We start from the raw sequence: 13,354 nt of genomic DNA on the forward strand, positions 1-13,354 counted from the left end.
AAACATTCAAGTAACCAGAAACATTCAAGCAACCAGAAACATTCAAGCAACCAGAAACATTCAAGCAACCAGACCTCGAGTTGCTGTGCATCAACCAGATCGCAGCAATACTAAAGATGTCCTTGTTATCACTGATTTCTTTACAAAGTATGCTGTAGCAATTCCTACACCGAACCAAAAGGCTCGTACTGTAGCAAAAGCTCTGTGGGAAAACTTTATCATCCACTATGGCTTCCCAGAAAAATTGCACAGCGATCAAGGAGCAGACTTTGAATCAAAAACTATTAAAGAGCTATGTAACCTAGCCGGAATACAGAAAGTCAGAACATCACCCTACCACCCCAGGGGAAACCCAGTAGAGAGGTTTAATAGAACCTTATTAAACATGCTGGGTACGCTCAGCGGTGATGTCAGAGCCGACCCGGTTCTGAAGAACCTGCTGATCCTGACTTCAGTTTGTAAAACCAAAACCTTTCAAACTGATGGAAAACAAGCAGGAATCAGCTGATAATGAACCGGATCTATTTGATGAGAACTAGTTGACCTCTGACCTTTTCTGTTTGCTTTTCCCTGTTTGGTGTCTGACCATGTTTATTTATTTGTTGTTTTGTTTTTTACTGTCATCTTATATTTTTATATTTGCATAAAAAACATAAAAATATAAAATATATTTGGAAAATTGTTTTTTGCAAACATTGTTCATAAAAATATTTTGATGAAATTCTCCACATTGAACCACAGCGACACCCAGCGGCCACACGGAGGTACTGACGGTGTTCATCATTAAATCATCTAAACTGGAGAACCAGAGAAGAACCGGACCCACCAGAACTGGTTCTCCATTAATGGTCAGCAGCAAAACATTATGACCACCAACCTGTGAGCTGCTGAACCCAAACCAGAGATTAAAGATGGAAACTGGGAGGACTGGAGCCACTGGTTGGATGGGAGAGACCAGAATCCGACCAGGAACCAGTGAGACCTACTGGGAGGACTGGTGAGAGACGAGCCGCTGGAACCAGAACCTGAGGTTCTGATCCAGAACCAACAGCCAGCTGAGGTCACAGGGTCAGTTAGAGAGAAGGTCGGATCAGAACCAAGAAGCTCTGAGGTGATCAGAGAGAGGAAGGTCATCCTCATCATCATCAGGAAACTCCTGCTGCTGATTGGCTGCTTCAGGTTCTGCTGAACCGGTTCTGTTGGATCGGATCAGAGCTTCAGTTCCTCATACTTCCTGAACCAGCAGCAGGTCCGGACCGGTTCTGGTTCTGGTTCTGTAGGAGGGAGGCGAACAGAACCTCAGCTCACCTCGTGGAGCTGAAAAATGATCAGAACATGAGGATGAAGAAAATATGATCAGGAAGAAAACTATCAGATTTATAATGGATCAATACTTTAACAGAACCTGCAGCTGCTGCTCAGCCTGGAGCAGAGGGGTCAGAGGTCAGAGGTCAGCAGCTCCTGATTTGTTCCTGGTTCTGCTGTCAGAAAAAGCTTCTGGGTTCTGGTTGGTTCTGGTTAACATCATCATTCATTCTCCATCCACAGCTCTGACATCATCTCCTCTGACATCATCTCCTCTGACATCATCTCCTCTGACATCATGTGCTCTGACATCATCTCCTCTGACATCATTCACGTTTCCTTTATGAACAGATTTCATCCATATGGTGAAACGTTTGGTGGTTTTTATTGTAGAACAATCAAACTTTAGAGTGATTTACTTTTCAGACAGACGATGAAATAAATGAATATCAATAACAGGAATAATAACCTTATTGCCTTATGGGTAATATCTCAGATCCATTTGATCAACAGGAAGTCATCCATCCTGTCCTGCATGGATTCAACCAGAACAGTCATTAAATTAAAAATTAAATCCTTTCCATCTGTTAAACTTTTCCTGCTTTATTATGGAGTGAAATCTGTGAAATCTCCTTCACATCCTGGCATTTTATGTTTAAAGAAATTAATTGTTTTGTACATTTACAGTTGTGTTCCTAAATGTATGTGTTTTTTCTTATTTAATTCTAAACCATATTTATTATTTTGCTAATTTCTCATAATAAAGCTTTCCTCCATAGTTCTGAGTCCAAAATCTGTTAACCAGCTGGAGGCTTTTATTGTGAAAATATAAACCGCGTCCTTCGCTCCGTGCGCATGCGCATTCACACCTCTAAGCTCAGCTGGGGAACCTGAGCTCAGAGTGGATTAGTTGCTTTATTTCATACCCCGGAATGGACCCGCCGAACCGGAACCGCTCCAAGAGAACCAGATGGGTCTCCCCCTCTGGTCCCACCGACCCAAAGGTCAGAGTTCATCACACTGGGAGCTCCGTGGGCAGACACGGAGCTCATTGGCTGTACTGGCTGAACTGGTCATCAGATTAACTGAGGCTCTGGTTAAAACGCTGCTACTGACAGAATGTAGGTGTCTGCGGCGATGCCTGATTAAAACATCAGAGTCACAGTGAGCAACGCGCTCAGTGGTGTTCTAGATCAGCTGGTTATCGGGTTAACTAGTGTTAAGGTCAGTCTGGTCTTCAGGTTACCTGGTGCTGCTGTTTGAGTGGGTGAAGGTTGTAGGTGTCCTTCTGATGCCTGATTAAATCACGACCTTCAAACCTTCGACCTTCCATTTCTACTGGTGCTTTAGTTAAAATGGTAACCAGTTTAACTGATGCTCTGATTTGGGGTCAGATTGGTGTTCTAGTTGATCTGGACATCAGTTTATCTGCGTGATGTTTATTAAAACACTGGTAGCAATCTGACTGGTGTTTTAGTTCGCTTGGTCATCAGGTTAACCTTGTAGCTGAACAGGTTATCAGTAGAACTGGTGTTGCAGTGATTCTAGTCATCAGTTTATCTGCTTGTGCTGCTGACAGGGTTTATGAGGGTTGTCTGCGCTGATGCCTGATTAAAATAATGCTGTCTGACTGATTCTTGTTGGCGTTAGATTGTGGTGAAGGCGACCCACCACCACACATTTTTAAAAGCAGAGCACATTCAAGATGCTCAAAGTAGTAAATGAGGTGGAATCGGAGGTTCCACCTCAACTTCAGCTTGAAAATACCAACCAGAGATCTGATGTACGGAAACCATCTCACTCTTTGTTCTGTCTCCTCCAGAAACCTGAGAACCAGGAGGGGAAACACCACTGCTGTTCTCACTGTGGGAAGGTCTTCAGCAGAGCGTGTGGCCTGTGGAGACACCAGAAGATCCACAGAGGGGAGAAGCCGTACAGCTGTGGTGAGTGTGGGAAAACGTTCAGCCAGGCGGCCCACCTGAAGCGGCACCAGAACATCCACACCGCGGAGCAGAGCTTCCTCTGCCCGCTGTGTGGGAACAGCTTCACCCAGAGGGAAACCCTGAAGCTGCACCTGGAGCGTGTCCACGGCCGCCTGCAGCCCTACGGCTGTCAGGACTGCGGGAAACGTTTCTCCAAGCGCAGCAACCTCAAGGTCCACCAGCTGCTGCACAGCGGAGAAAAGCCACACGCATGTGAGGCCTGTGGGAAGACATTCAGGGACCGCAGCCACCTGAGGAACCACCGGGTCACCCACAGCGGGGAGAAACCCTTCTGGTGCGAGGAGTGTGGGAAGATGTTCACCCGGCCCGGTTCCCTGAGGAAACATCAGAGGAGCCACACCAGGGAGAGACCGTACTGCTGCGACCGCCGGGTCAACCTGGAGCATCAATGTTCTGCAGATGAAATGTTTTGTTCTGAGCCAAAATAAAGATTTAAAATCAGTTTTTATTCTGAGTCGTCTTTGTTTCCAGATCAGAACCTGCAGGCTTATAGTTCAGACTAAACTGTGACTTTATTTATTGGTTCTTAATTTTATCTATAAGCTTAGTGGTTTTGTTTTCCCCAGAACATCTGGATAATACATAGTTTGTTTTGTGGATATAAATAAATCCTGGTTTTATTCAGTCATGCAGAATGCCTTCCTCGTTCCAACTTAACCTCTGCTAGCCACACGCAGCTCCTGCTAACTGTAGCCTAGCAGCTAACAGACATAGCTAGCAGAGCGGCTAATTCTCCTTGTTAATCAGATAAAAACATTGTTTTACAGTTTAGACCTCAGTCTCAGTGGTTTAAGGTGAACTGCTCTCATTTTCCTTTTTTATGCCACTAAGTTACATAAAGTAAATGTCCCATCTTAAAGCTAACGCTAGCTAAGCTGGATGTAGCGCTGGGCTACAGTGAATCAATAAAGATCAAACAATATTTAAACTGTTTTCATGGTACCAAGTAGATCAATACAACCAATGACCCACAAGGTTATTGATTTCTAATTTCTGATCCATTTCTAATTCAGCCAATTGGTTGGGAAGAAAACGAGGAGTCAGTCTGGAGTTTCTGTTCTGGTCTTTATTGGAAAAACTCTCCTGGATCAGATCATGATGTTGGTCCTGCTCACACACACACACACACACACACTCAGACGGGAATAAAAAAGTAGAAAGCTGTGCTAGAAGAAGTCGAGGTCGTCCGGAGCGTCCAGGTCTCTGTACTCGATGATGGACCGCGGGTCGCCCCTCAGGCCCCTAAACACAGACAGAGGTTCTGATTGGTCCAAACAGACACAGAGGTTCTGACTGGACCACAGGTCCGGTTCTGCCTACCTGCTGCTCCTCTGTTTCCCTGGAAACACACCTCCTCCTCCTCCTCCTCCGCCTCCTCTGAAGTTGTCATAGTGACCGCGGCCCGGCCCAAACTGGCCCGGCGCCAGGTGGGGTCCAACACCTGCGGGTCCAAACAGAGCGTCAGCCTGGCTCCGCCCCCTGCGGGCCCCGACCCGGAGCCTCACCTACCTGGGAATCCGGGCAGCGGCGGCCTGATGCCTGGAGGGTATCCCAGAAGGCTTTGCTGCTGCGGAGACTGACCAGGAAACGCCGCCATGCCTGGAGGACCGGCTGGGGGCGGAGCCAGAGGAGGGGTCAGAGGTCAACCGGCCAACAGCATGCTAACGTTAGTCTAGTCTCCATCAGAGGCCAATCAGGTACCTTGAGCCGGCGGTGGGAGGGGCTTGTGCTCAGGGAGGGCGGGTCTCTTGGCGTCCAACAGGAAGTTGTTGAAGAACTCCACTTCCTGTCTGACGGCGGTCACCTTCTCGCCGTGTTTGTTCAGGATGTGTTTACGGACGAACTCTGGAGCCTAAACAACAACACCACTGTCAGCCCCCGTTACCGTGGCAACCAGAGAGGGGGCGGGGCCTCACCTTGAACTTCTTCCCACTCAGAGGACAGAGCCACTTGTCCTTACTGAGCTCCTGGGTGTTGGACGCCAGGAACGTCTCCACCTGGGGACAGGAGACAGACAGGTAGAGACAGACAGGTAGAGACAGACAGGTGGACAGACAGACAGAGACAGGTGGACAGACAGACAGGTAGAGACAGACAGGTGGACAGACAGACAGAGACAGGTGGACAGACAGACAGGTGGACAGACAGACAGGTAGAGACAGACAGGTGGACGGGTAGAGACAGACAGACAGGTGGAGAGACAGACAGGTGGACAGGTGGAGAGACAGACAGGTGGACAGACAGGTGGACAGACAGACAGGTGGACAGACAGGTGGACAGACAGACAGGTGGACAGGTACAGCACCTCCTGTTCCGGGTCTTTCTTTCCCAGCCGAACTGCTTCCTCTTCGCTCAGCGTCTCCGTCGGTGAGAACAGAGGAGCCAGACGCTCCTCACACATCCGCAGGTGTTCAGTGGCTGTCCAATCAGAGCACAGCACCACCTTCATCATCATCACATTAACTGTCCTCAGCCTCCTGCTGGTTTCTCTTATAACCTCTCTGTTCTTTAAAGGGCCAGCGTTACGTTTGGTCATTTATGTTCATGTCCCACCAGGAGGACCTGAGCTGAGACCCTGGACAGGCTGGAGGGACGATGTCTCTCATCTGGCCTTGGGATTCGTCCAGAGGAGCTGGAACAAGTCTGGGCCTCCCTGCTCAGGCTGCTGACCCCACGACCCCGGATGGGTGGATGTTTATTCATGTCTATGTGTTTTCGTAGCTCCATTTTATTACATAATCAGAAACTGTCACCTTCGGTTATATCAAACACGACTTAACAGAAAATTCATTTTGTAAATTGGGCCTCTGTCTCTTTAAGAAACTCCTGCTCTTTCTGAAGTCATTCCAACATGGCTCCTCTATTAACCCTTTAACGTTTTTACCAGCGTTGCTCTGAGCAGCAGCTCCTTAAGGAGCTCAGCTGATGTTTGCTAATTGCTGCTGGCTAGTCTGAAGGAGCTGAGCCTCGGAGGCGGGGCTAGGTCCACCCAGGCGTTTAGCAGCTGAATGGTTGTCATGGAGATGAAAGGATTTCTGAAACATGAAACACTCCAGGGAAAAATGTAGAGCTGATCCTGTACTTTAACTAGGCCGTGTTGCAGTGCAGCTCACCCTCTGCTGGAGTGATGCGGGCCACCGGCAGCGGGCCGCGGACATGGACTAGGCCGCAGCGGTGAGGCATCTCGTCCTCCGCAGGATACTCACAGAAGTTATAGTAATCCACCGAGTGAACGAGGCGCAGGTAGAGCAGCAGGCGGTCCAGAACCTGAACACAGAACCGGGTCAGAACCTGAACTCAGAACCGGGTCAGAACCTGAACTCTTCACACACCGTCACAGGCCCCGCCCACCTGCAGCAGCTTCTGGTCCGTTTCCACGGGAACGTCGGTGGCCTTGGGGTCGTCGTCGGCGCCGGCGGCTCCGATAAGCTCCTCCTCCTCGGCGCTGACCTCCTCGATCAGATAGTCGGTGATGTTCTGTAGAACCGGGTTGGTCTCCGCCTGCAGGAGCAGAGGCGTTCTGGGTGAGCGGGTCGGGTTCTGGTTCTGGTCGGGTTCCGGGCGGTTCGGTACCTGCGTGGTCCACAGCGCCCCCCGCTGGTCCAGGCTGTGGACGAGGCGCGCCGCCAGCCGGACGTCGTTCCTCGCCACGGGCCGGTGGTGCGTCAGGCCGTTGACGGTCCGGACCCGCCGGCTCAGGTCCCGGTTCACCACCGGCGCCAGCTCACAGTCCCTGAGCTGAGACAGCAGAACCAGCTGTTAGCGGCCCGGTTCTGGAGGTTCTGATGGTTCTGATGGAGCTCTGGGTTACCCTGACGTTCTGGAGGTTCCAGCACGTCTCCTTGATGTTGACGCTGCGGTCAAAGGTCACCCAGCAGCGCCGGAAGAACCTGCAACACAGACAGTCAGGCCGCCGGTTCTGATCCGGTTTTGAGCACCGGCAGTACCGGGTCGACCAGCTGAGACAAGCAGTACCTCCGCTCTGGCTGAGGGTCCGACAGCGCCACCCGCAGGAAGCCGGGGTACCTGCGACAGAGCTGCAGACAGGAAGTGGGTCAGAGGTCAGAGGTCAGAGGTCAGTCTGAGCCAGATATCTCTGGTCTAGTTCAGGTCCGGTTCCGGTTCTTACGGCGGTGACCTCGTCCTTGGCGACCTCCGGAGCGATGCTCCTGATGAACAGGGAGGTGGTCAGGTGCAGGGGGCGTGGCGTGGGCGGAGCCTCCTCTCTCTCCTGACGGCGCTCTGAAACAACAGGAACACTGTGACCTCTGACCTTCAGGGCGGAGCTCCAGCGTGTCTCTGGGGTTCTGACCCTCTTCCTCCTTGTCAGAGTGGGAGGAGTCGGAGTCGGAGCCGCTGCCCTCGCCGCTGTCCGCCGACAGGCTGCGCTTCCTCTTCCTGCCCTGAGAGGAAGAGGCGGGTGGTTACCATGACGATGAAGGAAACCCTGCAGGAGTTTAGTAACTGCAGACATTTGGAGTAAAACTGATTCACAGAATCGCTTTGTTTCTCACGCCATCAGCAGAACAGAGGCAGCAGTGCATTCTGGGTAATGAGTACGCCCAGACAGCAGGGGGCGCTGTGACCATTCAGCTCAGATTAAATCACTAAGCTGAGCTGAAGATCCATAAATTAAACATTTGAAAGATTTATTTTTAGTTTAACAGAATAAATCTGTTAATATGAAAGTTTCTGATTCAGGATATTTTTCATATATTCAAATTTTTTAATCTGCTTTAGTTCAACAAAAACAAAACCTGGACTAGAATATTCTGCTCTATTTTCATTTATACAATAAATATTCAATAAATAAGTTTATTTTATGTTGTTTAACGTTGAAACATCCAGAGAAATGATCCTGCAGCTGTTTCCTCTCCTCTCTCATCTTAAACAGCGCCTCCCTGTGGCCTGGAGGTCAGCAGCTTCCGTCCTATTTAAATTCTCATATTTATGATGCCTGGATCAATAGTTTAAATCCAGTTAGTTTGTTTCTAGTTAATGAATGAAATCATCTACAGATGATCTTCACAGCCATCAGAACCAGAACCTTCAGAACCAGAACCCCTGATGACGACGATGAAACTCACCTTCTTCATCGTCTTCTCCTCCTCTTCCTCTCTCTCCTCCTTCAGGCTGCCGGGCTCCTCGTGGTTCTAGAGACGACATGAGACCATCAGGAGGTTCTAATGGACCCAGCAGAACCAACCGGATCAGAACCGGTTCTCCATGCTGTCGGTTCATCCCGTTAGACTCAGAGTCTAAAGTTTTGGCACGTCTGACTGAATCTCAACGTTCTCTGAAATAACTTGATAAATAACAATAGATAATAATAATAAATGATAATAAATGATCAATAATAACCAGACGTTGGTTTCTTGTGGTTCAACAGAATCATTTAAACTGATAAACAGAACTGGACCGGAGCAGACAGCCTGACTAACTCAGCTTTTACTTCTATGGAAAACTCAACCACAGAAGAAGAGATTCTGCTGAGTCAGCAGTGAACCGCCTCATGGTTCTGGTTCCGACCTTGTCGGGTTCCTTGGTTCCCTCAGCGCCGTCCGACCCGGCCGCCTCCGGCCCGCTCTGAGCGCCGCCGCTTCCCTCCGTTGGAGCCGCCTGGCTCTTCTCTGCTGCGTCTCCGCCGCCCCCTGCTGGAGCCTCCAGGACCTGCAGGTCAAAGTCCGTCCCTCCCTCCATCTTGATCACAGCTGCAGAGGCCAACAGCACCGCGTTACCCAGAAGCCCCCAGTCAGGACCACGTTACCCAGAATGCCCTGCCTACCTGCGTCCAGCAGCTTGATGATGGCCGCCTCGTGCTGCATGTCCAGAGAGACGCCGTCCAGCCAGCGGTTGTCCAGCAGGAACAGGAAGACGGCCAGCCGGGTCTGCAGGGCGCCCAGAGACTCCGCCCTCCTGGCTGTGATGTCATCAGGGTGGTACTTGGACCGGAACCACTCGTGGTCCTTGTGCTGGACGAAGAAGTCCTGCAGCTGCTGGCGCCGGAAGTCCAGTTTGTACTGATTGTAGCGTTTCACCGCCTCCGTCTCGTCCACGCTGTCCTCCATGTTCAGCAGGAACTCCTGGGGTCGCACAGAGGTCACCACCAGGGGTCACACAGAGGTCACCACCATGTTGTTCTGTTCCTCACCTTGAAGCTCCTCATGCTGGGCGGTCCTGGAGGCGGCAGGTCCGGGTCCAGCAGCCCCAACCTGAACACAACAAAAACTATGAGCTGACCCACAACCTGGTTCTGACCCGGTCCGGCCCCGTGGTTCTGACCCGCTGCAGTGACTCACCTGCCCTGTAGGGGGAGCCCTCCAGGGTGGGGGTGCAGGTGGGGGAAGTCATGGTGCCAGGCCTGAGGCCCCGCCCCTGGAAACGGAGCCCCGCCTCCTCCGTAGGGCGGCTCGTAGCGGTACGGCTCCCCCCGGTGGTCCTCCCTGGAAACACACAGACCGTTAGCATGCTGGGGCACAACCGTGAGTCACGTCGGATCAGAACCGGGTCAGAACCAGTTAAAACGGGTCAGAACCAGTCAGAACCTCACCAGTCTCTCCTCAGCCGTTTGTGCTGCGGGCTGATGTGTCGCGGCGGGGAGAAGCGGTCCCGGCGGCCGCGGTCGTAGTCCCGCCTCCTCTCCCTGCCGCGCTCCCACTCCCTGAGGCCAACAGAACCAGAACCATCAGAGGGTCCACAACAACTCAACACAGAACACTGGAAGAACTGCAGAGCCAGACTGAGCCAGTACCAGAGTCACCCGCTGGTCCAATCAGAACCTCTGGTTCTTTGGTTTAACTGGAACCTGAAGGTGTTTATTTTCCATCATGACGTCAAATTTGATTTATTGTTTTCACAATAAATCAAAATGAATGTGTGAAACTGTTTTTCTGCCAGGACTGATAGCTTCAGTATTTTATTCTCAATAAACACCAATAAATTTAAAATAAATTTAAATAAAGTCCCTGTGAGGAGCTCACTGTTGACCTGGTGATGGAACCTGATGAGCAGCATTTGTGTTAGAGGGGCTGGAATCGGTGCGACACAGCTCTGAAAAATTAATCATCAATAAACTTTGAGTCCATATCCCATCAGTACCGTCACCATGACGACGCTGACCCAAACAGGAAACGGTTCAGTGAATGATTTTATCTGGTTCTGGTTCTTCACAGAGTAAACTAAACGGGTCAGAACCAGGAACAGGAGTCACAGCCTGGTTCTGGTTCTGGTTCTGCAGAGTTCGGACCTGTCGGCCCAGTCGTCCCTGCGCCGCTCCTCCCTCTCTCTGGACCGCTCCATGTCGCTGCGTTCCCGCCTGAACTTGTCTCGCCTCCGACGGTCCAACTCGTCGTCGCTGTCGCCCATCTGAGGGAGACACACAGTTAGAACCGGATCAGAACCGGATCAGAACCAGATCAGAACCGGATCAGAACCAGAACTCTGGTCCGTCTCCTGTTGACGGTTCAAACCAAAACAAACTCTGAGGTTTCAGAGCAGAAACATTAAGATTTACTATTATTATTGATATGTGGATTCCAACATATTGATCATTAATCAGTGATCATCAGGAGCTGCAGCAGGTGAACTAGTTCACTGCTTTAGCATCAACAACAACAGCTGCATATAATGAACGGACTGAAACTAATATTTATGATTATTGTTCGATTATCTGAATGATTCAGTTTGAGGAGCTGCAGATTAATCAACCTGGAACCAAAACAACGGAGAAATTTCTCATCCTGAGATGTTTTAATAATCCGAAGCAGAGATTATTAATCTGTGATCATAATGAATTCACTGATAAACAGACCTGAGCTCTTCTTCTCCTCTGCTAGCTCTGTTAGCTCCTCGCGAGCCGCAGCTGTTTTCGTTAAGGTGTTAAACTAGAAACATACAATAACTAACAGCAGATTTTATATAAAAAATAATAAATAATATTTCATAAAATCATTTATTAAGAGGGAGATTCCCGCTGCAGCATGTTAGCATCAGTTTAGCTCCTGAGGCTAACAGGCTGCTTAGCATCAGAGCTAACTGAATAAACGTCTCCATGCGGGATTCATGCGTTTATCTGCGTTCATCAGCATTTCCTCCTGATTAGAATCAAACTTTATCAGGAGGTTTTAGTTCAGTTTACCTGGAAAAGCTCCACTTCGACTCCCAGAAGCACAAACTAGCCGCTAAGCTAACAGAGTGCCGCCACAGATCACTGTGGACCAACGACACTTCCGGCTGAGCTCAGCGGCGTAAGAAAGTTAGCTTAGCACCTAGTGGTTAAATCAGGAACTACAAACTGACTGATGAACTATAAACAGTAAACCTTCCTCTTCTTTTCATTTTTGACAGATGTGACTTTTTTTAAATAAATGTATATCCTCAGGGCGTTTTTTATTTTTTTTACATATTTATTACACAATTAAACAAGTTTCCATAAAAACATACATTTTTAAAAGGCTTTTTTATCATTTTAAGTGTTCAACGTGTATTTTTTTCTCCAAATATTATATAGAAAAGAGTTCAAATCAAACCACAATAACAGCTCAAATATAAATTATAACATCTGAAACTGAACAACTACATTTATGCCAGATAAGTATATTTTGTTATTATTTTCTTTTCTTGTTTCATTTATCAGCTCATTAATTCATTAGCTAAACTATTTATTGAGCCAATTTATTCATAAATGAATCATAGACTTAACTGGCAGAGTTAATAAAAGCGTAACTGAACAGTTTGGTTCTGTTGGGTTCTGAACTGGGCATGAGGTTCTGCTGAACCACCATCTTGGTTCTGGGTTGGTGGAAACCTGACAGCAGTCACATGACCCGGTTATGGAAGCTAAACTGGAATCACATCCACTAATCGCCGGCGTTTAAACCTTAGTGTATTCTTTACTTGTAGATATTTATTTCTTAACAAACGTCATCTGAAATCAACAAGTTGATATTTAATTAAACTTTATGATCTACATATGATGATCTCTTCAGAACAAAAACATTTGCAGGACTTCTGCGGCGCAGGGGGCGGGGCTTGAGACGAGGCGGGATTTTTAGAGGGGCGGAGCTTCAAACCTGGCGTGGTCATAAAAGGGGCGGGGCTTCTGTGTGTGACGCTCCAAGTTGTTCAGCCTGATGTGGAGGTAGAAAGAGGAGCAGCAGCTCTCCTATTGGCTGGCTCAGCCTAAGGGGAGGAGCCTGAGACCTGGAGGAGTGAGGAGCAAAGGGACAGTGAGACACAGAGGGACAGCAGAGACACAGAGGGACGCCCTGCAGGGGGACAGACCTGTCGTCCTCGTCCAGAGAAGACGGTGGTCAGTCCACTGCGCTTCTGGACGCGTCTCAGAGGACAACTCTGTCTCCTAGTCAGCTCCAACAGCAGCTCTGGACTGGACAGGGACAGACCTGGACAGAGAGGATCAGAACCAGAACTGCTCCATCAGAACCAGAACCCACTGGACCCTCTATCTGGGGTTCATCAGGGTCTAAACCAGTGTTTTCCAACGTGGGGGCCGCGGTCCCATGGGGGGCCGCCAGAGGGCGCTGTGGGAGGCTCAGGAAGTTTGAAGATGAGAAAAAAAAAATAAAAGCAAATCCTATAATTTTTTATCTTGCATTATAGTTTTTTTTCTGTTTCTCAATAGTTCTTTAAAGTAAAATATAAATTAAAATAATAGATTTAAATGTTTTTTCTGATGCTCATTTCCTGATTGGCTGCCGGTTGTTAGCTTAGCTAGCTAGAAATGGAAAAGTTTCCGACTCTGCTGTAAAAAACAATCTGATTTGATTCATATAAAATATTATAGAGGAGATAAAAATATGATCTGATCATAAAATCAACTCCAAAGATGATAATTATGCTGATTAAATGTAATAATTATTGAATATAAACAGTAAAGTTGCTGTTTGTTTCCATGTTTGGTCAGTGGGGTCAGAGGTCAAAGCTGTTCAGATCACCTGGTCTAAACTCACCTGGGGAGGCGTCAGGCTGCCTGGGGGGGGAGGAGGGGGAGGGAGGGGGCGGGGACTGGGGGGTGGGGGAGCGGGGGG

The 13,354-nt window shown here is 48.9% G+C and overlaps 2 protein-coding genes and 1 long non-coding RNA gene across 6 annotated transcripts; 1 reads left to right on the plus strand and 2 right to left on the minus strand.

Annotated features, from left to right (window-relative positions):
• The first annotated feature begins 2,145 nt into the window (after positions 1–2,145).
• Positions 2,146–3,750, plus strand: LOC106958333 (gastrula zinc finger protein XlCGF49.1-like). Of its 2 annotated transcripts, none has more exons than XM_015050186.1 (2): positions 2,146–2,309; positions 3,128–3,750. In XM_015050186.1, exons 1-2 carry the CDS (start codon positions 2,238–2,240, stop codon positions 3,734–3,736), a joined length of 681 nt encoding a protein of 226 aa, XP_014905672.1. In that variant the 5' UTR covers positions 2,146–2,237; the 3' UTR covers positions 3,737–3,750. The 2 variants fall into 2 exon arrangements, with proteins under 2 accessions (XP_014905672.1, XP_014905673.1); XM_015050187.1 differs by lacking the exon at positions 2,146–2,309 and adding an exon at positions 2,445–3,043.
• LOC106958343 (uncharacterized) lies at positions 2,857–13,327 on the minus strand. Of its 2 annotated transcripts, none has more exons than XR_001427135.1 (3): positions 12,591–12,925; positions 12,420–12,509; positions 2,857–2,868 (listed from the first exon to the last, which is right to left on the minus strand). It is a non-coding gene; the product is annotated as an uncharacterized LOC106958343 (long non-coding RNA). The 2 variants fall into 2 exon arrangements; XR_001427134.1 differs by lacking the exon at positions 2,857–2,868 and adding an exon at positions 13,277–13,327 and having other exon boundaries at positions 11,772–12,509; positions 12,591–12,709.
• Positions 4,355–11,553, minus strand: LOC106958327 (serrate RNA effector molecule homolog). 2 transcript variants are annotated; one of them, XM_015050176.1, is made up of 21 exons: positions 11,446–11,553; positions 10,555–10,673; positions 9,859–9,969; positions 9,608–9,751; positions 9,460–9,520; positions 9,094–9,391; positions 8,838–9,019; positions 8,396–8,461; positions 7,621–7,711; positions 7,438–7,550; positions 7,284–7,345; positions 7,120–7,198; positions 6,882–7,046; positions 6,660–6,809; positions 6,422–6,575; positions 5,614–5,726; positions 5,225–5,305; positions 5,010–5,160; positions 4,818–4,919; positions 4,629–4,749; positions 4,355–4,550 (listed from the first exon to the last, which is right to left on the minus strand). In XM_015050176.1, the coding sequence occupies exons 2-21, from the start codon at positions 10,671–10,673 to the stop codon at positions 4,475–4,477; spliced, it is 2,439 nt and encodes an 812-aa protein (XP_014905662.1). In that variant the 5' UTR covers positions 11,446–11,553; the 3' UTR covers positions 4,355–4,474. The 2 variants fall into 2 exon arrangements, with proteins under 2 accessions (XP_014905662.1, XP_014905661.1); XM_015050175.1 differs by having other exon boundaries at positions 6,660–7,046.
• Positions 13,328–13,354: the final 27 nt, after the last annotated feature.

Source organism: Poecilia latipinna, unplaced genomic scaffold (assembly GCF_001443285.1).
Source record: "Poecilia latipinna isolate Pla-1442-1.1 unplaced genomic scaffold, P_latipinna-1.0 Scaffold979, whole genome shotgun sequence".
Taxonomy (NCBI): Eukaryota; Metazoa; Chordata; class Actinopteri; order Cyprinodontiformes; family Poeciliidae; genus Poecilia; species Poecilia latipinna.

Coding starts and splice junctions, on each gene's coding strand:
- LOC106958333 (XM_015050186.1), top strand. CDS start 2,238: ATGGACCCGCCGAACCGGAACCGCTCCAAGAGAACCAGATGGGTCTCC. Junction 2,310..3,127: donor CTGGTCCCACCGACCCAAAG/GTCAGAGTTCAT, acceptor TGTCTCCTCCAG/AAACCTGAGAACCAGGAGGG.
- LOC106958327 (XM_015050175.1), bottom strand. CDS start 10,673: ATGGGCGACAGCGACGACGAGTTGGACCGTCGGAGGCGAGACAAGTTC. Junction 7,346..7,437: donor CCAAGGACGAGGTCACCGCC/GTAAGAACCGGA, acceptor TCCTGTCTGCAG/CTCTGTCGCAGGTACCCCGG. Junction 5,727..6,421: donor CCGCATCACTCCAGCAGAGG/GTGAGCTGCACT, acceptor CTGATTGGACAG/CCACTGAACACCTGCGGATG.